Source organism: Cololabis saira, chromosome 3 (genome assembly GCF_033807715.1).
Source record: "Cololabis saira isolate AMF1-May2022 chromosome 3, fColSai1.1, whole genome shotgun sequence".
NCBI lineage: Eukaryota > Metazoa > Chordata > Actinopteri > Beloniformes > Belonidae > Cololabis > Cololabis saira.
The window spans coordinates 26,078,152-26,105,077 of NC_084589.1; the positions used below are offsets into that span (position 1 = coordinate 26,078,152).

General features: G+C 38.6%; 3 protein-coding genes across 6 annotated transcripts in view; all 3 read right to left on the reverse strand.

The window, feature by feature from the left end:
* Window positions 1-579: 579 nt before the first annotated feature.
* LOC133441015 (RIIa domain-containing protein 1) lies at window positions 580-2,635 on the reverse strand. Its single transcript, XM_061718380.1, has 4 exons — window positions 2,542-2,635; window positions 2,371-2,447; window positions 970-1,016; window positions 580-644 (listed from the first exon to the last, which is right to left on the reverse strand). Exons 1-4 carry the CDS (start codon window positions 2,620-2,622, stop codon window positions 580-582), a joined length of 270 nt encoding a protein of 89 aa, XP_061574364.1. The 5' UTR covers window positions 2,623-2,635.
* Window positions 2,636-2,863: 228 nt separating this feature from the next.
* Window positions 2,864-9,355, reverse strand: il6r (interleukin 6 receptor). Of its 2 annotated transcripts, none has more exons than XM_061718379.1 (10): window positions 9,196-9,355; window positions 7,476-8,090; window positions 6,928-7,051; window positions 6,156-6,334; window positions 5,911-6,074; window positions 5,641-5,785; window positions 4,589-4,614; window positions 4,436-4,490; window positions 4,013-4,127; window positions 2,864-3,866 (listed from the first exon to the last, which is right to left on the reverse strand). In XM_061718379.1, the coding sequence occupies exons 1-10, from the start codon at window positions 9,275-9,277 to the stop codon at window positions 3,608-3,610; spliced, it is 1,764 nt and encodes a 587-aa protein (XP_061574363.1). In that variant the 5' UTR covers window positions 9,278-9,355; the 3' UTR covers window positions 2,864-3,607. The 2 variants fall into 2 exon arrangements, with proteins under 2 accessions (XP_061574363.1, XP_061574362.1); XM_061718378.1 differs by having other exon boundaries at window positions 2,866-3,866; window positions 4,589-4,617.
* A 339-nt stretch (window positions 9,356-9,694) lies between these two features.
* atp8b2 (ATPase phospholipid transporting 8B2) overlaps window positions 9,695-26,926 on the reverse strand; it is a 30,058-nt gene continuing 12,826 nt past the window's right edge. For all 3 annotated transcript variants that reach the window (XM_061718381.1, XM_061718383.1, XM_061718382.1), the window contains 18 exons: window positions 23,543-23,663; window positions 23,363-23,450; window positions 23,241-23,275; window positions 22,993-23,152; window positions 22,713-22,901; window positions 21,639-21,754; window positions 21,221-21,385; window positions 20,826-20,937; window positions 20,486-20,591; window positions 17,517-17,754; window positions 17,216-17,399; window positions 15,761-15,984; window positions 15,575-15,658; window positions 15,090-15,335; window positions 13,943-14,081; window positions 13,489-13,619; window positions 11,285-11,887; window positions 9,695-11,185 (listed from right to left, as the gene is read on the reverse strand). In XM_061718381.1, the coding sequence (XP_061574365.1) occupies window positions 11,096-11,185; window positions 11,285-11,887; window positions 13,489-13,619; window positions 13,943-14,081; window positions 15,090-15,335; window positions 15,575-15,658; window positions 15,761-15,984; window positions 17,216-17,399; window positions 17,517-17,754; window positions 20,486-20,591; window positions 20,826-20,937; window positions 21,221-21,385; window positions 21,639-21,754; window positions 22,713-22,901; window positions 22,993-23,152; window positions 23,241-23,275; window positions 23,363-23,450; window positions 23,543-23,663 (3,031 nt within the window). In that variant the 3' untranslated portion in view covers window positions 9,695-11,095. The remainder of the gene's footprint in view (window positions 11,186-11,284; window positions 11,888-13,488; window positions 13,620-13,942; window positions 14,082-15,089; window positions 15,336-15,574; window positions 15,659-15,760; window positions 15,985-17,215; window positions 17,400-17,516; window positions 17,755-20,485; window positions 20,592-20,825; window positions 20,938-21,220; window positions 21,386-21,638; window positions 21,755-22,712; window positions 22,902-22,992; window positions 23,153-23,240; window positions 23,276-23,362; window positions 23,451-23,542; window positions 23,664-26,926) is intronic.

The following is a 26,926-nucleotide window of genomic DNA, read 5'->3' on the forward strand; positions in this document are numbered from 1 at the left end:
ATAATGATTATGACCAAAATCACGCAGTACTTGAAATAAAAACTTAGCCGGAAAGAACTGAAATGAAGAAACAGCAGATCACAATATACCACTTTATTAACCAAATAGTGTTACGCAACAAAAACAAACAAAGAAATATGATCACTACCTGTCAGCTCCGTTCATACTCAGTGGAAAAGGTCGGTAAACATGAAACAGGAGCTTCATTTGAATGTTATGACCATGAAAGAATGACATGCAAAGTCTATCAATGACAATGGGAGGATCTGCTCTGTCTTTAGAAATTAATAATGTAAGTCTGAACTGAACTATGAGTTAGAGCTCATAGGAAAAGTTTGTCTAATTTGCAAATAAGAATGGGACACAATATAAAATTAACAAAAAAAAGAAAAAAGCAAGAAACTGATGTGACAAAGAGAAAACAGAATTTTAAGTAATAACTTTTGTTAGGCTGAGAGCAAGCTAACAATGTAAAAAAAATGACACAAATGAATTTACATATTTATTGTTTGAAAATAACATCCATCTACGAGTTGCTGTGAAAAGAGACTCGACATGAAGGAGAAGCTGCTGTGTGTTTTACTCCATGTCACTGTTTCCTTCCATCCTGGGGTCAGTTGGAGTCTTAAGGCTGGAGAAGTAATCTGAAAAAGAGTAGTGTACACACTAATATTGCCTGTGTTTGTATTGAGATCATTTCAATTATTAATTGAATGAATCCCAACACATTTGTGATCTTGTTATGGAGTTATCTTTACTTAAAACATCTGGTTTAGCATGATTTCTTTCACACGATAAGTACCACAAAAAAAATCCAAGTAAATGTGCCCTATAGGGTTAAGATCCAGAGTTGGACTGTGTTGGTTAGAAAACCAGCTGTTATAAGGTAAGAAGTTTAGAAAACATCTGACTTGATGTTCTGTCTAAGACGTGGAAATACATTTGCATGTGTGTATGTACACCACTTACCTGCAGCAAACTCACGAATATCACTCGGCCTTTTAAGGAGCATGTCCCTGTGAGAGGAGAGAAGAAATACAAGTAAAACCTTGATTAGTGTTTCTGTAGGTTTACAGTGACTTGTGATCAATTCATTAATTAATGAATCAATTAATTTGCTCACATATCAAACTGTCATTGTACCAAGGTATTGAACCTGATGTCATGAATCAGGTTGGGGATAGTCATGTCAAGCTGTATTTAACTCCTGGGAATCAGTCATGTTGGTTCTATGGTTCTTTACATCGACGATAGAGGCGAGTGACATCTTGCTCTGTCTGTTTATCTATTTTGTATTGATAGTATTTCATGGCCTAAATCAGATCTGTATTTCAACTATGCCTGTTTGCCTTGTGAACTTGTGGTCTTCATTCATGATTTGTGGCTTAGTATTGTATGTTGGTGCTGATCAGTTTTACTCTTGTTTATAGTTTAATTTGTTTACCATACTTGCTTGAAAGCCTTAAAGATAGCAATGTTTTGATCAAAAGAACTGAATTTAGCTTCTTTATTAAGGTGCACATGTAGTGCAAGACTTTGAAAACAGATGCATATGCAAACCAAGACTTATTTGACCTCATGCTTTTGTTCAAGGGATCATCTTTGAAGAGTTTGATGACTCAAAGGTTTGTAAGTCCTGCTCCCATCCATTAGTAAATTACACATATGACTCAAGGGATTTGTAAATCCTGAACTGCTCAGCTGTTTATGCACTCACGCTGCAAACAAGATAAGGTCGGGTGTCGGATTAGGTCTAGACAACAGAAAATATATGGCTGAAAGTGTGGCATGTTTAAGTTTCTTTCACTGCAGTTGGCCTCCAAGATAAGGTTCAGCTCCTATAACGTACAAAACATCTCCCTTTTTCAGAATAAATATGACAGGATTGTTGACCACAGTGTGCATTTCCCTCTACCTATGTGGTTTGAGAAAAGCGTACCTCCGGCTGAAAAACATTGTGCATGATATAATAAAAGCTTGTATTAACATTTGATTCTGTTCACTGGTTTTTATTTCTTATGGTGCACCAGACAAATGAACATGAGGATCTTTCAAGTTCAAATGGCATTTATTTAAAAAGTGCACAGATCTGAAGTGCAGCTTTTATTTTCTTTCTCTAAACTATACAATTTCTTAAAATCTTCATGTTCTTGTTTTACAAATGTTTGGCTTCACCCAGCACAGAGAAAAACAGGGAAAAACACGTCCTCGTGCAATATGCTTCAATAAAATAGTTTTTTTTAACATGATTTGATCCTTGCCATATATAATATTTTATAATTAGAGTAGCAAATATAAGCAATTTTCTCATCTTTTATCATCTTGAAATCACAGTATCTGCCTGCCAAACTGTGTGTAAAAAAATGGTACCTTAAAAAGTCACCTATGAGTTCCTCTACTTCAGGATGAGATCGCAAATATATCTCATTGTCGATTCTCGTCCTCACCTGGGAGTAAAAACAAAACGTATTTCGAAATAATGTGTCCAATTCAACGCATCTTTTTGCAAACTAACAGATAGCAACAGTACCATAATGTTACCTTAAACTGTCGCAATGTCTCCTGCTGCTCAGCACTTAATACGCCCACGTCTAGTTTCGTTAAGCCATCTTTTCCAGCCATGATTTCTCAGGGAGTATATCTTTGCACACAGAGCTTAAAGTATTTACGGAAAACCACCTAAAAACACTTTTCACCCATACCGTTGTGATTGGTTCAGAAGAAACTGTTGCCATGGAAACTACCGCAGTTACCAGCTGTCCCCGCCAGGTGGCAGCACAAACCAGGAGGAAACATCAACTGAGAAACACTGGAAATACTTATTTTTTCTTCTTTTTTTTAAACAAACAAAACACACACAAAAAAACGACTTTATCGATTATAAACATTTCCTAAGTTAAATTAATTTCTTTTTATGCTTAAAAATTATTTTGGATTTGTCTCAGATTATGGCCACTGTTAGCACTGTAACTCCCATTTTCTCCTGTGCAATGCAGCAGTATGTACATAGTTATTTCATGTTTGTAGTTTTTACATGTTCATTTAAGTTCAATATGTTATTTAAACCGTTCTAATTCTTAATAAAGGGACCATCTCCTGCACAAACACTCAAGTTCAAGGTAATAAAGCAAAATTGACCTTAAGGCCAATAACATAGTTTCTTCATAGTAAATATTTACACATACACTTCTACCAAGGACCATTTATTGTACAGAACAGGAAAATCTTGATCTTTCCCATGCATTTAACACCCACTTCTCAAATATTTTCTAAACTGTACAGAAACTTAAAATACACTAACTTTTCTCTACAGGCAAAACCAGTGGCATGAAACATACAGTTTAATAGCGCATCTTAAATTAGTGCAGATGTTGGACAGAGGCAAAAGGCTATTCTTAGGGAACACAGCATGAACACATTTGAGTAAATCAGGGTGTGAGATATAGTTAGAAACATTGCTATGCAATATAAACAAGCAGCTACTGAGTCTGTTGCCATCTCCCTCAAGAAGGTCCTTCTTCATCCTGTCACCTGCAGCTCTGGCTTTAAAGTGCAAAACATCCCAACAATACAAAACAGTCAAATTGTTCAACTCCCCTCAGATTCATTACTGCCTCTGCACCAGGAAATAGCTTGTGTTGTTGAAGTGCATGGCCTCTATTCTGTCCGTGACGGACTGTTCTTCCTCATTTTCTTCCCCTTCTTGTATGTCATTTAGTGGGTGTTCCTTGTAAAACGGAGGAGCAAAGGTCACCAGAGCCTCTCTCTCTGGTGCTGCTGTGGTGGAGGACGGCTGTGGAGGCGAGTCGCCAAGCGGAGGGGCGACATTAAAACAATGGAGTTTTGACATAAGTCTGTCCTTGTGTCTGAAATAAAATAAGAGAGGCACACTTGATGAATATGGTCAAAATGATTGACTAAGGCATATCTTTTAGGGTGTACATTATTCTAATTGTGTTAGACATGACACTATATATATTATGTTTAAATAATTAAGTCCAGCTAGCAGTACCTGAAAATATAGACGGTCAAAATGAATGACAAGAGAGCAAAAAGGCAAGCGACCCAAATGAAATGGATCCACTCATGTGGCGGGTCTGGGGTTTTACTTTCACCACTTGGGATTTCTATGAGAAAGAGAGAGGAAGACAGACAAATACATACAAGGTCATGCAAATGTATGTTTTAACATGGTCTGAATGTGAATATGTCTGTTATAGTTGTGGGGAACCATGTCTACTGTGGCGTTACAGAAGCTGTTATTGTGATGACAGTGTTTCCTGTTGAGGCTCAGTGAAGCAGAGAGTTGCTTTTTTTTAAAAAGCGCTAACAACATTTAGGAGTTCTCCATCTGCTTTTGTCTCTTTTTTTCCACACACACACATACAGTATACACAGAGTAAAATAATATATTCCTGACTGCTAGTTATATCACCATCAGTGTAGTCTTCTGCAGAGGAACCAGAACCTTCTGTGGAGGTCAAGTTAAACTGCAAGTTAAAAAACAGAAAAAAATGTGTTAGTTACTGCAGACTATTAAATTGAGCAGTGGGAAAAATGATGATTAATTGTGAGTCAAGATTCCTACCTCCATGGACATCAGATCATCAGTTTCTGCTGCAGAAACAGAAGAGAAGAAGGACATCAGCATTTAATGTAGTATCAAAAGTCATTTTCTGAAAGACAGCCTGCATAACAACAGGTTCAGCCTGATACTGACATTTGTGACAATCAAGCACATATCCTGGGTTGTTCGTTATAATGTAGGGGATTATGATACTTTGTAAGATGTACCTTAAAATATAAGCACAATTCTGCCTCCAATTTCATAAAATTATGTCAGTTAAGCTGTCAGTCTTATGCAGCCTAAATGTCATCATGGGGAATATTTCAAACTGTTTAAGGCCACAGTCAACTCGGTGTATTTAATCCTTTAACTTCGAAGAAGCTAACTGGTTTAATTAACAAATGTAAACTTCTAGTCGCAAAAGTATAAACTAAAGGGGCTGCTGTCGCTGCTGTCATTTTGAAAACAGCCAGTAAAGAAATATGAGAGAAGACAGAAATGGGACTACAAGGAACGTCAGCTCATACAGAGGAAGTTGAGATCACTGTTCATGCTTGATATTTCCAACACTTACACAACCAGAAAAATGCTCATTGATTAATACCGCTTTCATTTCTGTATGGCAAAAGCAACAGAACATTGAGAGTATGTTATTCACCTTTGGTACACTTATTTGAAATGAAAGAGAAACAAGAAGAAGTCAAAGTAAATGCATATTTATGAAGAAAGATTCTTGGGAAATCCAGTTGGAAAGGAAACAAGAGCTGTCCCTGCTCCGCATGATAACTTTTGTCCATCTGAGGAGGATCAAGTATAACTGAGGGGATAAAATGAAGCATCATGGGTCTACTTCATTATTGACAGGACCGTTTACATGTGTTTAAGACCGCAATACTCTACAGTGAGCGAGCGCAAACATGTTCAGGGAAGTTACGTTTATTTATAGAGCACATATAAAAGAACTGCTATCTGTCAAAAAGCTGTACATGTCAGATAAATGTATGTACACCTTATGAAATAGCTTGATGTGACACTTGTGCCATGTGTGTATGTGTGTGTGTGTGTGTATTTACCAATCCAACTTGTGGCATTGACTGGTGTCGTCCATTCGCTCCACTGACCATCATATTCTTCCTTCATTCTGAGCTGAATCACATACTCATGACCAGGCAGGACATCGGTGATGACGTATGAGCGCTCGTATTTAATCTCCATTACCTGTGCAATTACACAGAAAGGAGAAAAAAAAGATAAAAGTGTTATACCATCACTGGACAGAGTACTGAATACTAAATAAAAATGACAAGAAATTCAAAAGTGATGTGTCCAAAAGTGTAACACACCTGGTCAGAGCTGGACCTTAAAGGTCTGTATTTGAGCTCGTACATCAAGCGATAATAATCGCTCCGCTCCTTCCAGGAATTTGGTAGGATCCAGGTGACTCTCAATCTCCTCTCCCTCCCCTTTTCCTGGTGGACTGACACATTTGCGGGTGGGTCGGGCTTTACTAAAGGAGCAGGAGGGAAGACAAGCACATTGCTTTAAAAAGCTTTAGTTCAGATCAGGACGGAAGCGCTGTGACACTTACAAATTTCCAGCGGTGTGAAATACAGCAGGCTGCTAGTGGCATTGCCGAGGATGCTAGTAACACACAGGAAGGCCGAATGATGGCTTCTTATCTCATCCTCATTGTGGTCCAGAGCACACCAACAGCGGGAGTGCAGATAGGAGTACGAGCAGGGAATTCTGGCGAAGTTCTTCAAGCCTCTGAGGAGAAAAAGACAAACAAAAAACTGTCATTCACAAAAAGCTAGATATGACACAGAGGCAAATAATTACTGTTATATGGCTTTTTCAGTTTTAAGAATGTTCACAGATGTAATTGGGATTCTGTGCTCATGCGTGAGCTGACTTCAACTTGTTTTAGCCTTGAAATTAAACTATTCCAATTTTTTATTGCAAACGTTTAGCAGCAACCTTTGAGATTTTATTTTAAAACTTCAGATTATTCTTGAATTTACATTCTGCTACTGAAGTATTGCTTGTGATATTGCCATTAACTTGCAAAATTCAGTTTCCCTCTATATAAAAGTACAAAAATGTTGGCAAGTGTTGGGAGTACTTTTGTGCCAGTTCTTCTGCAAACTCATTCGAGAAGTTTAAGTTGAAGTTGAAGTTAATTTTCATTTTTTTCTTGCTTCTTTAGTTTTTCGCACAGTCAAGGTTTTGGTGGCCTTTATGAAGGCAATGCCTCTCAATTGTGACATTGCATTCACATTACATTAGATGTTACATATCAAACATTTAAAAATATCTTCATGTTGCAACTGTAACATATAAAGAATCATCTGAATCCTTACCTTGTACTCAGTAAGAGGTAACAATTAGGCTGTTTTAAAATGGGCTTTTGAGGCCTCCATTCACAACGAATTTTGCTCCCAGGGAACTTTTTGTAGCAGGACAGACTGGGAGTCTCAGGAAGCTCTAAAAGAGACAGGAAGACATTAAGAAGCACAGATCATTTTTAGCTTCTTCAAATGTACTTTCAGGGGTAGTATTTGAGCTGCAGTTTTATTATGATAGTCACAACTGAAGGTATTAATAACATTTTTGCTTTCATGCTATAATGAGTCTAACTAGCTTTTGTAGAAAAATAAAGTTTGATCAATGCAGTGCTTGTTTCAGCACACGTACAATGTAACTTTAAAAAGTCCTGGTCTCCCCCTTCAGTTATTCTTACTTATTAGTTCATGAAGGTGTTTACATGCTTTAACTGGCCCTTTTATCTGGTTTCACCATACAAAATTCTGATTAAGAAGTTTTCTATGCATGGTTTTTGTTCTTCTCTTGTGTTTTTTTTAGATCAGACGAAACTGAATAGTTTCATGGTCATTTTACTGCAACTCACCTGCAACAATGACTTTAATGGCAGTCATCTCTCTGCCTCTGTGATAGCATGAGTAGCTCCCGGCATCCGTCTGTCTTACCGAGTCCAGAGACAGGATTGCCCCATCTTTGGAAACTGTGACTTCTCTGTATTTTTCCCATGAAAGCTGCTTATTCCACTTCCACTGATAGTTCAGCTTAAGTTCGGCTTCTCTTGGTACTCTGCTGCTGTCCTCCCCCTCCTCAACTTCATCAAGGCTGTGTATCTCTTCATTCTCCTGGGTGGATGCTTCATCTGGTGTCCTGGTTGAGGTGGTTGGCTGGAGCATGTGAGGAGAAGTTTTGTATGTGGTAGAGTTTGTATTTTCTCCCGGCACGGTGCTGACTGCTGCCACAGTTGTAGAGTCATATTCACCATTTACTGTAGTCACTGCAGTCTGAATCTCAGTCTTATCAGTAGAGACTGTAGAGTTACTTGCAAGTTTTTGAGGAGTTGTGACTCCAACTGGAGAGATTTTGTTGGCATTTGAGCCAACTCTGGTCAAGACTACATTCTCTCCGTTCACCTTTACAAGCCCATCGCAGGTTAGAAGCAACTTACTTCCTGTTGGTACAACCAGGACCCCAGGGGCAGGGTCTGCACAGAAACACAAACATTTGAAGTACTCATACAAACCAACCGCTACACAGACAAAACCTATAGTGCATAGCTGACTACCAAAGATCGACACGATATTTTGTATAGTGTTTCTATTCTTTAGGCTTGAGTAGTGCCTACATTTTACAAGGCGCAGCAGAGAAAGGATGCAATGTTGCATAAATGACCAACTCCTTTTAAACTTCCTCTTTTAATATGTCCCTCACACAGTTTCTCCTCCATGTTAAATGATATCCTCTTCGTAGATTTTGTTCCTTTGCTCAAGTTCACTTGCTTGTTTGTTTATTTCCTCTAGTTCACCAGATTGACTAACTTCAGCTAATAGAGGGCAGAACAACATATTAAGTAATACAAACTAGCTCAAGCTCTCTGCTAGGTGTGGTGAATACAATTCCCTCACTGTGTGCTGAAATATTTATAGAATTTGAAATCAAAAGTAAAAGCACCTGTCTACAAATTATACTCTCATTAGATTAAGACCTGTGCAATAAGCAATAATACATAAAGACTCATTTTATTCCAAGTCAAATTGAGGAAAAACATTTTTATTTTTGTCCTTTTGTAAAATAAAATAAAATTAAATTTAAGAAATAAAGGACTGTTTGATGCTTTCGACATTTGGCTATACACCTAAGTGTGAGACAGATTTCTTTCTTCTTTCGCTTTAAATGGACCATTTGAAAATGTAAAACTAAATTATATTCTGTAAAAATTTGCGATTTGGATATTTTACGTGCAAGGGATTTTAGTGCATGTATACCTGAGTTTGTAGTAGCGGATATTTAGTTCTTATAACAAGTAATCAATTCATTGTAATTTATTAATTAATCATTATTTTAGTTAGTAATTTTTGCAAAATTTCTTTTTCTAAATTTATAGTAATTTAGTTCAGTAACTTATGGATAAATAAGTAAACAATTAAATGAAGTAAATCACACTCAAACAGTAGCTGCTTTTCAAATATATATATATATATATATATATATATATATATATATATATATATATATATATATATATATATATATATATACAAGTTAGTTACAAAGTTAGAGGAAAAGTTTCTGTAGATTAATTTACTTACCTTTTCGGGGACAAGCTCCGTCAAAAAAGCTCCCAAGCGGCAAAACGAACTTAAAAGAAATCAAAAGCAGAAAGGTAACCATGTTTCCCCGTGAAGCTCCCTCCTCTGACACTAGTTTGTGCAGCAGCAGCAGGTGGAGAGCATGTTAAGCAGCTCCAGCCCTCCAGTCCAGCAGACGGGGTTCCTCGCAGTGTCTTCTGAGACCCGTTATTGTGAAATCCCAGCGCTCTTCCCCTCGTTCAGCGCCGTTACACTGAGGAAATCCTCCTCAGCGTCAAAATAAAATGCCCATGAAAGCTCTGCACAGTTCCACGGTTATAATATTCACCTATTTAAAACATCTAAGAATTTTTATTTCATTTTTTTAAATAATTTTCTATTGCACACTGCAGTTTTAAAATGTCCATAGGTGGATGTAGAATGTAGGCTTCCAAAAAAAAAAGAACATAAGACTTATTTTTCTTTCGTATTTTTATTCATTTATATTTTTTAACCCAATACAAAAAAGGAAGGCAAAAAAATGATGTCTATTAAGAAGCTCCTCTTGCTTGATAAAGTTTATTTTAGCTTATAGAAAGTGCTGGCAGACCACGAAAAACAAAGGAGTCAATGCCACAAAGATGTCTGATTTATTTTTGTGGTCAAATTTAAAACATGAAAATCCTCATGTTATCTGTTTCATCTCACTTTCACCACTTGCTTTGTCATTTCTGCCTCGGACTTCTTACATCAAGTGACATTTGCATTTTATGTATCTAATATTCTCTCATGAGAGACAGGAAGACAAAAAAGCATGTATGTATTTTTAAAGTTAAAAATAGATGGGTGGGGTATTCCACTATTGTAAAATTGTACATTTCCCAATTGGTCTGCTGCACAACTACATTAACATGTTTTGAACATTAGTGTTAAACAGGAACCTTTGCTTGAGAGATGTTACTTGATACAGAGGAAGAGTCTAATGTCTTGGCGTTGTGAATGTATAATAATCCACATACACTTTCCTTTTATTCATGGACAAGTAAAAACCTGAAGCACTTCACTGGAGTGTGACAAGATGGAATCAGCACTAGTGTTCACCCAGAAAATGCCAACATTAATGATTAAAGACATGACAAACTACCTCTTAACATTGCTTTGTTAATAATTTGCAATTTTGTAGGTTTCACCCAAAAGTAAACTGGTTGCAATGAATTCGTTCCGCTTTTACACCAGAGTTATATTAACATGACCCGGCCTTTGTCAAACTAGGAAACTTCCAAATCACAGCGATGAAAGCTTTATATAAGGCGCAACGCAACCAGACCATAAGAAACACATCAATATGATGCAAAAAAGAGGAATGGTAGAACAAAACTGCAGATCAACAACAGATAAGTGACACAAATCCTCCAACAGTCTTTTGTAAATTAAAATAGCGTTCTCACTGAGAACTATATTGAAAACTGATTTTCCAACAGAGAAAACGTAATATAACAGTGTCAGCATCTCACTGGAGAGCTTGTTCTTTTATCCACCTCATTGTTGACTCTAAGAGATGCTGCGCGTTTTTATTTTAAGGCTTTTGTAATCAACAGAAACAGTTTTTATCTATTTTATAGCTATCGTTCTAACTACACCTGCTGCTGATCTTCATATTTATATTCTGTAAATCTCTTTCAAAGTCACTTGTGAGGAGTAATCATACGGTGCAGAGATCAGCTGTTCCACCACTCATTCCTTTACAGATGGGAAAGTCCATGTCTTTGGTTGCTGCCACCACCTCTTGTGTTCTGTATACTTTTGAAACAGTCTGCTTGCTCATTTCAGTCTGTGTATAATGTAGATACGCACACAGTGACGTGTGTGCGCCAAGTAGACAGTAGCTAATGTGAAGTTCATCCATCTTGTTGCAGAACCTTTACTCCTCCTGGGGGGCTTCAGAGGGGGGTCCAGGGCTGTTGCATGCACTGGTGCGAGCCATGATCCCCTTCCAACCAAACAGAGCTTCCTAATGGACGAGGACAAAAAACTGGAGTGAATCTTAAAAAGATCTTAAAAGGATTTAACCTTACAAATAAAACCAAGAAGTTTTAATTCAGAATCTGACCTGTAGAGAGCCCAGAGAGCACATCCAGCCTCCGGGGGGGTCTCTCACATGGGATCTTGCTGTAGCAGCGGTTGCAGTGGCAGCACCGGAGGCCTGAGTTGAGTCCTGAGATGCAGCTGCTTCTGATGGCGGCGCTAAAGCTGATGAGGTTTGTGTGAGCGAAGCAGGAACACTTTGTATATTCTGGGCCGCTGCTGTGACCGTTTCCTCCTCAATAGGTGTTTCTTGTGAGCCCCCCAGGACAGAGGAGGAGTTGGAAAGCTGTGGAACCGACCCAGAGATGCTACTTGGTGCCGGGCTGCACTCCCCAGAGGTGGTGGGGGGAGTGTGAGGGTTTTTCTTCCTGCGGAGCGTGTCGATCCAGCTGGAGCTGTGTCTGGATGCGAAGGAAGCCAATCCCAGAGAAGAGAGCCTCATGTTTTTCCCTGAAGTGATCAGCTCTCCAAAGCCTTCCTGATGAGCGAAGGCGTAGCCTGAGCGCCTGGAGCCGCCGCGAGCACCCAGACGGCCCTCTGACACGCTGCCCACACCACGCCAGGCTCCTCCAGCGCTGCGTCCTGCAGGCTTCCTTCTCTTCTGCAGCACCAGCTGAGTGTAACGCACCTGGAGACGGCCCAGGAAACAGAGGGATGGACATCACTGTCAGATCTGCACCAATAATTACTTGATTGATTGATTGAAATCTTTATTTCGAGCATAAAAAAAAACCAAAAAAACAATTACACAAAACAAAAAAGAATACAAATAAACAGTCATTAAACAAAATCAAAGGGAAATAAACTTTCATGCCCAAAAAGGAGTAGGAGGAAGTAAAAAACTTATTGGGTCCTACCCCTTGAGTCTAGTTCAATTTTGCTTGAAAATAAAAATAAGAAAAATAAAACAGCAAGCTTTACTTTATCAAAAAATTATACCTATTATTACCAGAGCAATTATAAATAATATACATATAAAACATATATATATATATATATATATATATATATATATATATATATATATATATATATACACATCTTATCTAAAACAATATAATAATTATTATATATACCATTTTATATACATACATTGTGCTGAATCCCCACACAATCACTACCTCATGTCTCCTCTTCCCTGTATTTGGCAAAAATATTTTCTTTGTATTTGCTTTTGAACCTGTAGATGGTTGGACATTGTTTCAGCTCCTTACTCGGACTGTTCCATAGCCTCACTCCACTGTTTGAAAGGCAACATTTTTTGCTTGTAGTTCTACATGACTGTCATTTAAAATTAATTGGTTCCCTTAATTCCTATCTCCCCTGGCTTTCTTGAAACATTTGCTGTATTTGTCCAGGTAAAGAGTTATTTCTGGCTTTGTATATTATTTGTGCAGTCCTTAACTCTGCAATATCGAACAATTTTATTATTTTGGATTTAATGAATAATGGATTGGTGTGTTCTAGATAACCGGCATTGTGCATAATTCTGATAGCTCTTTTTTGGAGAATGAATACTGGTTCCAAAGTACGTTTATATGTATTGCCCCAGACCTCTATGCAGTAATTTAAATAAGGTAAAACCAGTGAACAGTACAGAGTGTGGAGTGATTTGCTATGTAGGAAGTGTCTAGCTTTTGCCATTATTGAGATGTTTCTAGCTACTTCATTAATATGTGACAGCTTTATATTGATTCAATAGATGAAAAACAGTCCTTTAACATGTAAGGGTTAAATACTTAATTCTTATATCCGAACTACTCTCTTAACTGCCTGTTCCCATCATGTGCTTTAACTTTGACTGTTTTCAATCATTATTAGTGATCGCATTAGGGACCGCACACTTTGAATTATACATTTGAACATTTTTGCAATTATTTGAAGCCTCCAAATATTTCACTCTGTAGGGAAACTACATGTAAATTAGAATAGGAGCACACCACCCCGGGAGCAGCTTCGGTTGACTGGCTTAAGGAGGCCACACTCTGATCTCAAATTCAGAAAGCAACTTTAGTCAGTAGAGCTCACTTTTTAAGTCAATATTTGGATGTTATTGTAGGTTAGAGTGGACAAGACCTGTGAAGTCAGCATGAACTACTGCTCACACACACGCATTTGTTTTTTTACAAATGCAGATGATCACTGGACTTGGCATTTTTTTAAACTGACCCCCTGGAAAGACAATAACACATGTTGCAAAGATGATGTAGAAACATAGTGCTTTCTCACCGTGTCTGAGAGCTGAGGCTTGAGGTCCAGTTTGAGGAATCGGAAAGCCAAAACTGGAACTATACATATTGCTGTTGCAAGGACAATAGTTAACCACACGACTGGTTGCAGTAATGTGTTCTGGGCACTACCTGTACTCACACAAACACACACACACACACACACACACACACACGCACACATGTACAGACACAGACAAGCATGTGTTTTATAAAGTCGCTGGTGGAATTAAATGATTCAAAACTGCAGTAAACATTAGTTCTCCGATTAATTTCAGTATTTCAGCAAGGTTGGTGATGCAGTTTTGGATGATGCAGCAAAATGCATTAAATGTATGATAAAGAAAGTGAATACTGAATATTTAATAACCACATCTGACTCACATGTGAGGGCTCATACGGCAAAGGTTTGGCCAAAGTATGTTTGTGTGACCAAGAAAAAGCGGGGGACCAACCTACAAAGTGGAATTGATTGGGGAAAATCCTGAAGAGGGTCTGGCTATGCAGAGCAAACATGATGGTGAAATAGGAGCCCAGGGAGCCCCACACAAACACGTGGTTGATGACCGTCCAGAAGCCGGTATCAAGAGTGATCTGAAAAAAACAAACATACACACGTGAAAAACAGAACACAACAGAGGAGCAAACAACCATTTCATTTAAAGGTGACCTATTGTGAAAAACACGTTTTTTCTTGCTTTAACATATATAAAGTGGTCTCCCCTCAGCCTGCCAACTCAGAGAAGGAGGAAAGCAACAAAATTCTGCAGTGTCTGTACACCCCGGCCGGATGAGCCATCCAGTGTGATGTGGCTTCTATGAGCCGTTCAGATTCTGCTCCCTTTCGTTACGTATCCAAAATGAAAACCACGCCCACAACTAAACACAGTGTCCTAACTGCATGCGAGCGTCCGACTATCGCGTCGCACTGCGTGACATTGGATGCTCTCTGTCCATCTCCCTCCAGCCAGCTTTATTGAGGTTTTTGTAGTGAAATGAGGAGGAATCATAGAGATAACTTCTCATTTCAGCTAACTGGATCAGCCATTCCTCATCCATGACTGTTTCCTACAGCACTTTCAACCGGCTTTCAACGCAAGCGACAGGAAGAAAATAGTAGCAGGGCGTCCGACAAATGTTCAGCTCAAAACGGCGCGCCGCATCACGCTGCACAGCGTTGCGTCGCTTGCGGCCAGTTAGGACAGTCCAATAGAAAATAAAGCAATGGAATTGATTTTCTCACTGACGCTCGCTCGCATCGCATGCAGTTATTAGGACATGGTAACCCTGCCGGCCGGAGCTTCCGCCATTTTTTCGTAGCAATGTATCGCGTCATTCAGGCAGCCAATCAGCACAGTGCCTCATTATCATAGCCTCCTCGCCCACTCAGAATCCTGCATAGATAATGAGGTTAGAGAATGGGAAGATAAAGACATGGTTTAGAGGCTGAATTTCTAATTTATTTAGCAAAAACAATCAAAAGCTTGTTTTTAAGACATTCAAGGCCTGTTTAAAATAGGTATTAGATGCCATAATAGGTCCCCTTTAAAAGATGAAACTGCTGTGAGGATATCTCCACTCGGGAGGGGGGGGGAATCTCACCTGTACACTGACCACTATAACCAGGGCTGTTGCCGTGGTAACTGCAAAGGTCTGATAGTCAGCGAGGGGCACTCCGTTGCTCTGGGTGGCATCAGACAGTACGGCATAGGGGACAAAAAACAGAACCACCGATGTGTAGATGCCCTGGGCAATGCAGATGAAGAACTCCCGCTTGTTGAAGAGGAGGTTGAGCTGCCCCGGCTCATACAACTTGGGATACTCCAGACTTCTCTGATCTGGAACATCCTGCAACGAGAGAGGAAGTGAGAAACCCTATATGCTAAAATAAGACTCCAGACAGTCAACAGTCAAGTTAGTGGCTTGGTGGTTTAAGCAAAATGCTAACATAAGCATACCAACGGAAATTTTATTCTCACGGGAGTACTATTACATCGGAGACCTCTAAACGAAGACTGGGTGTAAATTTAAAATGATATGAATGAAAAGTGGAACGAAAAGCTACAAAGGAACAAATCTGAAGAGACCTGGTCAAATATCCCCATGGCCAGCACTGGGAGCGACGTGTACACAATGTTGTAGAGCGTGATGAAGAACTGATCATATACTGTCTGCAACAAAAAGGAGACAACAGACACACATCCTTACAATCAAAATCGTGACATAATGATACCACAAAAGCTGATTTCTTGATGCTTACATGTTTGTCTGACCTGAGCAGAGAAGCCGCAGAAGAAGCCAAACCAAAAGTGCACCATGGTGAAGGCAAAGTTCTTGTAGAAGAAATAGCAGAGGAAGCGGCACATGCGCAGGTAGGACCAGCGGCCGTGGACCAACAGCAGGCGCTGCAGGAAGCGGAACTGTGCAAAAGAGTAGTCGCTGGACAGAACGGCCTGGATCCCCTCCTGGCCGGAGATGCCCACTCCAATGTGAGCACCTTCAAGAGAAGAGAGACCATGGACAGAGGAAAACGTCAAATATTGTTTAATTCAGATGGAAACTAAAACTTTAAACTTTCTTTTTTAGAGTTTCATGATGAGATTTATTGAAAAAAACAAACCAGAATGATATAAAATACTATACCATGATCTTACACTGTTATTGAAAGGTTCATATTTTGTCATTTGTGTTTTATCAAATTTTTTTTCTTCAAAAATGCTTACACACACACACACATCACTAAATGCTGAAGTCTTGAATGTTATGCGTGGTTTTTATGTGAACTAATATGCATAAAGGTCTTCCCCAGTGCTGAAATGGGATTTTTTTTAGGAAAGCATTGCGTCATCGGACACTTTAGTTGTTTACCGCTGTCCTGCTTTCAGCAGGTTCTCCAGCATCAGTTGCTGCCGACGTTTTTGCTGTTTCACTTTTACTCCTGAGACTATGGCCTTAAAGTCCCAGCTTTGTTACTGTAAGAGGCTAAACCGTGAAGCTTGTGTCCCAGTTCATATACTTACAGATCTGCCACTAGAACTAATGTCTCAAAAAGAAAAAAAAACAATTTTTTTGAGAGTTTGACATCAGAAATCACAGGAAGTCAACCAACCCCACCCTTTAATGCTGCACTGATTGCATTTCTGCTTCGTACTTGCATAAATTCATGTCAAGTCACAATACACAGCCACAGAATGACACGAAGGGTGAGGCAATATTTACAAAACCCAGACTATTACAGAGAAAAACAATACTAATTTAACCCCTCAACACTTGTCCATTTATGTGGCTTTCAGGTTAGAATGACCTCATCTTCTTTAATGGTATCATTCTTTACCACACTCTACCTTCCCAATTAATACTAGTTATTTTGTTTAATTAAAAGCATTAATATCAAAATTAAAGTTATGTGGGTTTGTCCGTGTTTGTCACCACCAAACAGGTTTGGCAATATGCAAATCAGAAGGTTTACAAAACACGCTCACCACATTGGAGACGCTACAATCCAGTTCCTACGCTCATGGGAACATTGCAACCAGTGCAACACATATTTCCACACAGACCACGTCGCACATTGTAACATCATGTAGATAAACAGCTTCTACAACCACTACTTCTGCTGAGAATTTCCATTGCTCAAAGGTAGACACGGCAGCCACACGCCTCAGCTTAAATTTTACTCTTCCTCCTTATTTCAATAATGCGTTTATTTTTCTCTGTGCTGGACTCACTTTTGATCATACTAATGTCGTTAGCGCCGTCTCCTATGGCCAGTGTGACGGCCTTCTTGTGGTTCTTGATGAGCTCCACCACCTGAGCTTTTTGCAGCGGGGTGACTCTGCAGCAGATCACGGCTTTGCAAGCGCATGCAGTCGACACAAACTCTGCCTCCATGTCCGCTTCCAGCGCGTGGGCCTACAAGAGCACAGAGAACAATGATGAGAAGTTCATGATGAGATACCATTTTAGATTATGTCTGTTCGTAATGTTGTATGTATTTGTGTAAAGCGTTTGAAGCCGTGTTATTCCTACCAGACTGTGACCGTTCATCACAAGGCCAAACTCTCCAGAGATGCTCTCCATGAAGTTAGAGTGAGCTGAGGGAAAGGGAGTGCATCGAAAACGCTTCCCACCTCCTCTTCCTGCTGCTGGTCCATCTCCTTCTCTGAACCCATTACCCATGAAACACTTGTCCACCCATCCCTCCAGCCCTTCATCTTTCCCTCCATCTCTGGCACGCGACAGCTCGATCATCCGCTCCCGCGCCCTCCTGAAGGGAAGCACAAACTCCTCATCAACAAACCAAGACTCTCCTCAGATTTACCATTTCTTCAATTGGTGATTAAAAAAAAAAAAAACAATAAGTCAGGAAATTGTTCATGTCTACCCCTTTGCTGTAAAACATTTTGTGTTAAGAACTGTCAATGCCAGGGATTGGGAACCGAGAAGACCTGTTGTGGTTTTGATTTTAGCAGTTTTGCTTGACACAGGATTTCAGCAGCTCACAGTTTAGGACCTTGTTATTCAGGACCAAGTGATCGGTGATCAGGTGATCGATCTAGACTGTTGTAATACCTGTTGAATGTGATTTGGCATTTTCCTGCTAAAACAAAAAAAGTTGAAAAATGCAGATCTTTTGAAAGCCCTTAAAAAAACTGTGATCAAACTCAGAGCATTTCAAATCTGCCCAGACTGGATTCAGATACTTTTTTTTGGGGGGGGGGGGTGTTCGGTTTGCACACAAAAAACATGCATAACTCATGTTTTGTCAATTTATAAAATAAATTAAAATACAAGACTGAAACATAGAAGTTAGATACATTTTCAGAACCATAAATAAGCAAACTACTAAAAGCGTATTGACACTAACACCATCTTGATACTCATATTTAGAATAATGAGCTCAACTTTCCTTTGGAAGTTTGGGAGAAACATTCAAAGTTGATCAGGTTTGTTGGTGTTAATATTGGGTTCAGGTTAAGACTCTGGTTTCTTCCAGAGATTTCAAGGCCTAAGACGCTAACCTCATGGGAAAAAGCGTTCACTCAGACTTGCTCAATGTTTTTCAAAGTCGTCATGTCGTCTTCAATGTTGTTTTTCCATCCATGGCATCTCCCAGCTGTCAGCAGAAAGACGGTGGTGTTGCCCCCCGGGACTGGCCTCAAGTCAATAGCAGGTAATTTCTCCTTCTCTCCATCTTAAATAATTTCACAGTTTCCATATCAGCAAAGCTTCCCCACAGGATGTTGGTTACCTGTCCGAACTAGACTTTTCACCCCCAATTACTCAATTTAGCTGCTCAGGATATTCTGGAAGTCTGTTAGTGGTTACAACTTCCTCTATTTTAGAAAAATGGAAGCTGCTGTGCTTTTGCATTCTTACACAATCCTGACTTGCAGGCTTATGGATGTTTCTTTTGACCTCATAGCTTGGCTTTGATTATGAAATAGACCAGCAACCGTGAGTCTGTCTTTTAACTCTGCCTAGTGAGCCATATCAGTCCAGTTCATTAGAAGCAGCACTGATAGGAGGAATAAATGGAACAAAACATGATATCTTTCTATTACTCACCTGTTATCTTTTACCTATTGCCAATGAAATGGAAAAGTAATTGAAGGATACTCTCTTATTCCAGGATAGGAAATATTTTGTTGCAGTATAATAAATCATTTGATGAAAAGAACCAACCCCAGACTTAAGGAAGATATGCAACTTGGTGTTTACCCTTCCTTCAAACACTGAAGGACCAAAACTCCCTTTAAAAGTACAGTGTGCTGTGTCTCTACTTGAAGACAACCTCAGTACTGCATTTCTAGTCCAGTCTGTTGTTCAAGTGTGGACTCAAGTATCTATAGTCCCTCACCACCTTCTCATCTTCACCCAGGAAGAAAACAGCGGCCCATCTTTCTTAGTCCTGGTCCTCCTTAAATCCACAATCATTAGCTTTGTATTGTTCAGTGATGTTTTGATTGAGCTTGCTGAAACCTTGAACTCTAACCCCTTAAGAACACGAGAAATCTACAGTAATAGGTGACTTCTCCGTAGATAATATGGAAAAAAGATCTCAGCTCCTTCATAATAATATGTCCAGGATCTGTTGTTCGCAAGAACTTAAATCCCACTTTTTTTATTCTGAACACTTTACTGCTTATATAGTACCAGAATCTTGGAGGAGGTGTGTTGTTGTCACGAAGATGCTCCTGTAGGTCAAGTTTCAGTGAAACATCTAACACAGCACTCTTGATATTCCAGCTGTGTCATTGTCAGGGCTACAAGCTATAATATATATTATATGCCAGTGAACTAAAACCCCCTTAATAGCATAAGCCTATTGCCTTTTTCTGTCTTTAATTTGAATAGGTTTGAGGGGTCTCGTTCTGTTTAGGCATGAATTAAAAGCCCTTGCTTGTAAACAGCTATTGTGATAGTTCCTTAAGCAGCACAACATCCAATCAAACCCCAAATAAAAAAAAGAAATAAAAATGGGATATTCTTCAGAGCTGAAATATGATCAGGTTTTCTGCAGATAGTGGCGACCAGTGTGGCAACGTGTTATGAAACCAAATAATAGAATAAAAGTTGCATATGATTACTTTACCTTAAACATAGTGTTGCAACTTTTTGGAAAATTTGGTTGTATTTATTTGAATATCAGATATCAGTGGTTCAGTGAAACTCTAAAAGGAGAACTGATTTTAAAAATCCAGGCTATATCTTGATTTTACATCAAATTTGCTAATTTTTATAAAAAGTTGTTTCATGAAATGCCTTTACAACGCAAACTTGGTAGTTTTAATATGAACACCTAAATGAAGACAATGAGTCAAACAAGCGCTTCCGTGATTCTCTCTCAGTAGCTTGATGCTGGGCCTCTGCACCCACACACTCCAATCAGGCATGAAATTCATAGTTTCTGTGAAACTCTTGAGGTTCCCGGTCTGGCTTCTACCATGCAAAAGAAACCCAGAAACCTTGCAAATAGTCCATAAAAACAGACTGACCTGAGTTCTTGACGAACACTCTGGACAGTGTTCCCGCTGATGATAAACACCTCAGTCATATCATCTGTCAGCATCTTACATGAGTAACCTATGTTGACAGCGGTTTCTGTGTGAAAGACAGGGACAGGACAAGCAAAATTGGAATATAACTTTTTTTCATGCAAACTGTTTTTAGCTTATTGACTACTCAACACGTTGGCTGCTATAAGCACTCATCCAGCTGTAAATCAAAACAGTTACAAAGAATGTCTCTTTAGTTTTTAGACCTATAGGTCACGCAGACTGATTCACTTGCCATACAGATTTCCTTCATCCTGATGTAAATGTGTTTGCAGCTTACCCTGCTTGTCTCCAGTGAGAACCCAGATCTTTATATTAGCCAGAGAGAGGAGAGCGATGGTTTCAGGGACTCCTTCTTGCAGCTTATCCTCTATAGCTGTGGCACCTAAGAGCTGGACAGACAAGCGAGAACATTCACACACATAAATTAATAATCAATAATCATTTCATCAATTTAAAAGCAATCAATTTAACTGTGAACATCTGACTAAATGCTACAGTTAAAGAAAAAAAAGCAAAAAAAACAGGAATGTACCCGACCAGTTACAGTCTGGGTAATGCCATATTCCCCTTTTCAGACCCACATGTTGGTTCTGTCTGCTGAATTAATGCACATCTTACATGAAACACAAACTGGTCTGAGAAAGAAAACGCCAGTCAGTCTAAGCGACTAACCATCATATCTTGTTCTATCTTGTCATAGGCTGCAGCCAGCCTGTCCTCCCTGAAGTCAGTGGCCTTGTCAGCAAAGCGGTGGCTCTCTGACCAGGCTTCCCACTCCTCCTCCGAGAGGTCCCTGTAGGCCAGAGCCAGTGTCCGCAGCCCATCTGCTGCATACTCCTTGAAATAAAATACACAAAAAAACACGTACGGACAAAATATATCTAGTGTATACATTCTGATATGAAGATGCAAATAGCCCAGAATGTTGATATTCAACCACATTTACCCTAAAAATTGTTTGTGTCTGACATCTGAACAAAGCAAAGCAGAATAAAAGAAAGTGCTGCTTCAGACTCATTTTGCGTGAATGGACAATAGGTGGCAGTGCAGCTCTATCCAATGATATCTGAGGGGACATGCAGTTACTTACATTAAGGTGGTCTGAGGTAATGCTCATCAGTTCCTGGTTACAAGAGTGAAGCCTTTCCAACAGCACAGTGTCAGCTCCTTTACAGTACAGACGGATCCGGCCCTCTGGGTTACGTACTGAAGGTAAATAACAGAAATAATCTTTAAAAAACATATTCTATGGGGATTCATTCAGACACTCTTATGTCACCTTCAAATACCCAGAGCCCAGTTTCAGCTGCTTAAAAAAATGCTATTCTTCATACCATGTGCCATGCAGGCTGCCTGTAAATATGCACGTGGAGCTGATGCATAAGTGTGCACTCAGAATCTGCTGCCTCACCACAGACGCTCAGGCCAAAGCGTTTGAACTTTTCACTTTTAAATCCCTTAAAAGGGGAAAAGTCACAGAAGAACAGAGGAAAATATAATCCTCACCAACAGCTCCCTTAAAGTCGTACCGTGAGTCATATTTTAGCACATATTTGGAATTTTAGTTCCTCCTTTTTAAACTAAAAAAAACTAGGAAAAAAAACCAAAACCAATAATTAAATTTGTTGCAATCTGACCGGCTACAACACTGATTCAAGTAATATGTACCGGAAAGAAAAGGTTATAAAACTTTAAGGTAGCACTTGTTTCTGTTGCAGCTGCTGCTGGTGTTGTGGCCAATCACAGTTCAGCTCACTAAAAGAAGTGTGGTTGGGAGACAAATCTCCTCACCAATGAACCCCAGTGTAAGCCCTTTTTTTTCTTTTTTTTCTTTTCACTGTCTGTCATGAAATGCACTTAACATGATTCAGAAATACCACCATTTCTCTGGATGATGAATACGCTCATAGTTTCTGTTGCTATTTTGAAATAAATATTCTTCTTTATTATGAAGGAGATCAGTCTAAAAGGAAGTTTCACTTGGATTTTAGGTTGCCTTAAAACCGGTCTGCTGCTACAGAAACTGGCCCACGATAAAGAAGACTAAAGATAAAATAGAGAAAAATAAACCCCTCTAGGTTTTCCTTTCAGTGTGTAACGGTGTTACACTTTTCTGTTTTTAAAATGGTAATAAAAAAAAAACAACACAGTGATGTCTTCCCACCTATAACTGACATCCTCTTGCGTATATTGTTGAAGTCCAGAATGGCAAGCAGCGAATAAGTGACAGTCCGTCCCATCTCTGTGGTGGTGATAGTCCCTGGCGTTCGGGAGCGAAACACAAAGCCGAAGTTTCGTGCCGCTGTCACTAGAGCGCCCTCATCTGGAGACTGAGCCTTATACAGCAGCTCTCCTGGGAGACGGATGCAACAGTAATAGCATAATAAATGATGGACATGTTATCATTTCATGGATGAACACCCCCCCCCTTCCCCCTGGCTCACCTTCACTCTTTTCCTCACTCATAACTGTGTGACAGAGAGAGAGCAGGCGGAAAAACTCATGGGTATGATTGTCCCCAACTTTCACTGATTCCAGCAGCTTGTCGTCGTAGAAACAGAAGTCTGGGTCCCCCAGGGGGTTGAAAGGAGTAAAGTCCAGTCTCTGACAATTATGGAGAGCAAAAGGCTAAGATAATACTCCATAAATATGCGTATAATGGATTTTTAGTCTTAAAAAACTGTCTACCTACCTTTGGTGGTGCTCCCAATGGATCTGTTACCTCGCCTGACAGTGACACCAACACCAGACTTGTAAGATTTGAAGTGCACTTTTAGTAAACATGGCAGTGCATTTGATTTTGTGTTCACCTACCATAAGTTTGTCCATTGATGGAGCATTTGTTGAAGCTCATGATGTTCTGAGTGAGGGTTCCAGTCTTGTCACTGAAGATGTATTCAACCTATGAATGAATTACAAAATATGTCAAGGAGAACTGAATAAGTCTGAAAAAGCAGACAGAGCACAAGCACCAAATGATGATAAAGCACCCACCTGGCCCAGCTCCTCGTTCAGAGTGGTGGTTCTGGCCTCGGCCGGTGTGCTGCACTGCGAGCAGAACATCTGCCGGTCCCAGTTGATGAAGTAGCTGTGACCCAACCGGATCACCTCCACGCTGGTGTACAACACATGAGAGATGGTTACAGGACAGCTGAGGCAATGGAGGGTACAGCAGGTAAAAACAACACGTTATTCCTTATGTTAGCACATGTAATTCACTTAAGCAACGGTTCATAATTAAAATGTGGGAACAGTATAGATGACGCTTCATCTGTAGCTCTTCTCTTTTCCCTCGTCTTTGGTGTATTATAACAATTCTAAAACATAGGCAAATTTTAAAAAAATTGTAAATTTACTTTTACTATGGTTATGTAGCTTACATTCATATTTTGCTTGAGTCAACATTGTTTGCATCGTTTCTGGGTTGTTCATAAATTCTTCATAGTCAGACAGACAGGTGTAGTTTTACTTGACAACGTTTTGCTGTAATGAATCTCGTGCTTTTCATTTCATTTCATTCATTTTATTCTTTATTTTCATTCAAAAAACAAAACAATTCAATACAAACACAAATACAAATGTTCCTAACTTATGAATGAAAAGGGAGCAGAAAGAAGAAGAATCTTATCTGATCTGCCCCTTTCACAAATAACATCATTTAATAATAATTAAAAAAAAAAAAAAAAACTAAGTGAATAAAAACAACTAAAATAAAATTAAAATAACATTAAATAAAATTACCACCGCCTACGGGTATGTCAATCAAACTCAACATTTTTCGTTATATTTCCTTAACATACAGGTTTTAATTGTTCTTTTAAATGTAATGTTTGATTTGGATTCTTTGTTTTCTTTGTTCAGATTGTTCCATAAATTGATTCCTTTCACAGAAACACAACGTTCCATCAATTTTGTCCTGCATCTTGGTTTTATAAAAATCTCTGTTCCTTTTAAGTTATACTTGCTTTTTCTTTTTTCAAATCTTTTCTGAATGTTGATTGGTAAAGTTTTTTTATGAGCTTTAAACATAATTTGCAGAATACTATGGTCTACTAGTTCATGAAATTTCAACAAATTTAACTGAAGGAATAATGGATTTGTTGGATCTCTATATCGTTTTCTACTAATTATCCTTATGGCTCTTTTTTGCAGAATGAAAATTGATTGAATATATGTTTTACAGGCATTTCCCCAAACTTCAACACAGTAGGTCAGATATGGAACAATCAGAGTGTTATATAAAATGTACAATGCTTTGTTGTCCAATAAATCCTTAACTTTGTGTAACAGAGCAATTGTTTTTGATATTTTTATCTTTGTATAATTGATATGTGATTTCCAATTCAAATTCTCATCCAGCATGACACCCAAAAACTTGGTTTCTCTTACTCTATTAATTTCAATACCATCTATATTAATTGAAGTGTCTGTTTCTCTTTTTCTGTTACTAAATATCATGAAGTTTGTTTTTTCAAGATTCACTGATAATTTATTTACCTCAAACCATGTTTTTATTTTTTTAAATTCCTTTTTAACCACATTCAACACATATGTTAAATCTTCCCCAGAATAACATAAAGTAGTGTCGTCTGCAAACAAAATACATTTGAGCAGTTTGGAAACATAAACAAAATCATTAATATACAAAATAAACAGTTTTGGCCCAAGAACCGACCCCTGAGGTACGCCACACTTAATAAATTGTGATTCAGATTTGACATTATTTATCTGCACATACTGCTTTCTATTCTCCAAGTAGCTTGAGACCCATTGATGTGCCACCCCTCTGATACCGTATTTGCTCAATTTTTTTAGAAGTATGGTATGATTTATGGTATCAAAGGCTTTTTTGAGGTCAACAAAAATACTTACAAAAAAATGTCTCTTATCAATTGCAGTGCAAATTTCTTCAGTTAATTCCATAAGTGCCATTGATGTGGAGTGATTGGTTCTAAATCCATACTGACCATTGTTTAAAATATTGTATCTGTCTATAAATGTATCTAACCTAACTACAAATAATTTCTCTAATATTTTTGAAAATTGTGGAAGCAAGGATACTGGTCTGTAGTTGGAAAAAACATGTTTATCTCCATTTTTATAGAGTGGAATTACTTTTGCTGTTTTCATATTATCAGGAAATATTCCCGTTCCCGCTTTTGGTTGTAATTCCTGCTTCATTCATCCATATTATGCAGATTCCTCAGTACTAAACATGTCCTTGCTTGGGTTCTGGTAATTCTATTACTATTATTATTTTCATTTGATTCAGCTGGGGATGACCATCCATTCATACATGCTATATGCTCATTTGTTTTTAAATTCTTCTCTCCAGATAATATAATTTCCGGCTAAAATAAAAAGTAAAATTGAATGACATAATATCGAAAACCTTGACTCTATATTGAATTGAAAATAGAAAATAGACACGGTCTCCACTGAAGTGTGGAAGAAATCTCTAAAAAGTTAAGCTGTGATCAACAAAACTAGACAGAAATGAAGATGCAGAAAGACTTCAAACAGCAAGGGACCTCAAATTGAATGTTTCTCTCTATATATTTGCTGCTATTTGGGTGGCGGTGGTGGTGGTGGAGGGGTATAATATACTGTATGTTTCATAATTTAGATATTCAGTGAATCCAGAAAAGTCTCTATACACACAGAGCAAAGCTGAAAAGCAGCCCTAAATGGCCGAGACCTTTGTAACGTCAGGTCGTATTGCATTAAAGAGAGATGTGGCGGAAATGTAGATAGATCCAGAAAAAATCCAGAAATTGAAGTTAAAACTCCATAAAATGAAAAGACATCCAGAAGCTTAAGGCAGATTGAGGTGAAAGTGGAAAACAGTTATGCAATCTGATGCATAAAGGTTAGATTTTTTCTTTTAGTTTGATAGCTTGGACTCTCATTAGTTCACTTGGCATGGGGACTTGTTCAGTTGTGAACAAACTATACTATGTTTTGGAGCGACACATGCTGCCATCCAGATTATTATTTTTTTCTCAGAGAAGACATTGCTAATTTCATAAGGAAAACACCAAACCAGTTTCTGCATGACTATAAACTGATGGTTCTAATAAATGTCCAGGTGCTTAACTGTCCTACCTGTGATTCAGACCTGTCACTACTGAACGCATTAGATGCAATATATAGATTATAAGTATAAAAGAATAAAATAAATGAGGCTTCAGACTTTTGAGCAGCCCAACCTTGACACATGACAAAGAAAGCTGCTTTTCAGAGTCTCGTTAGTTCCAACATACATAGTAGAAATAATTTAAAACAGAGATGGCTTGATTAATTTGTTGTCAGTGCATTGTTCGCTATAGCACCAGGCGGACATGGATGGATTTGCATCAATATTGTGCTTTGGAAATG

Excerpts from the sequence above, each read along its gene's own strand:
- LOC133441015 (XM_061718380.1), bottom strand. The coding sequence starts at position 2,622 with ATGGCTGGAAAAGATGGCTTAACGAAACTAGACGTGGGCGTATTAAGT. Across the intron at positions 2,448-2,541 it reads AGACATTGCGACAGTTTAAG|GTGAGGACGAGAATCGACAA; the intron begins GTAACATTATGG and ends TTTTACTCCCAG. Across the intron at positions 1,017-2,370 it reads CTCATAGGTGACTTTTTAAG|GGACATGCTCCTTAAAAGGC; the intron begins GTACCATTTTTT and ends CTCCTCTCACAG.
- il6r (XM_061718378.1), bottom strand. The coding sequence starts at position 9,277 with ATGGTTACCTTTCTGCTTTTGATTTCTTTTAAGTTCGTTTTGCCGCTT. Across the intron at positions 5,786-5,910 it reads TAAGGTCCAGCTCTGACCAG|GTAATGGAGATTAAATACGA; the intron begins GTGTGTTACACT and ends GTAATTGCACAG. Across the intron at positions 4,491-4,588 it reads ATGATCTGATGTCCATGGAG|TTTAACTTGACCTCCACAGA; the intron begins GTAGGAATCTTG and ends TTTAACTTGCAG.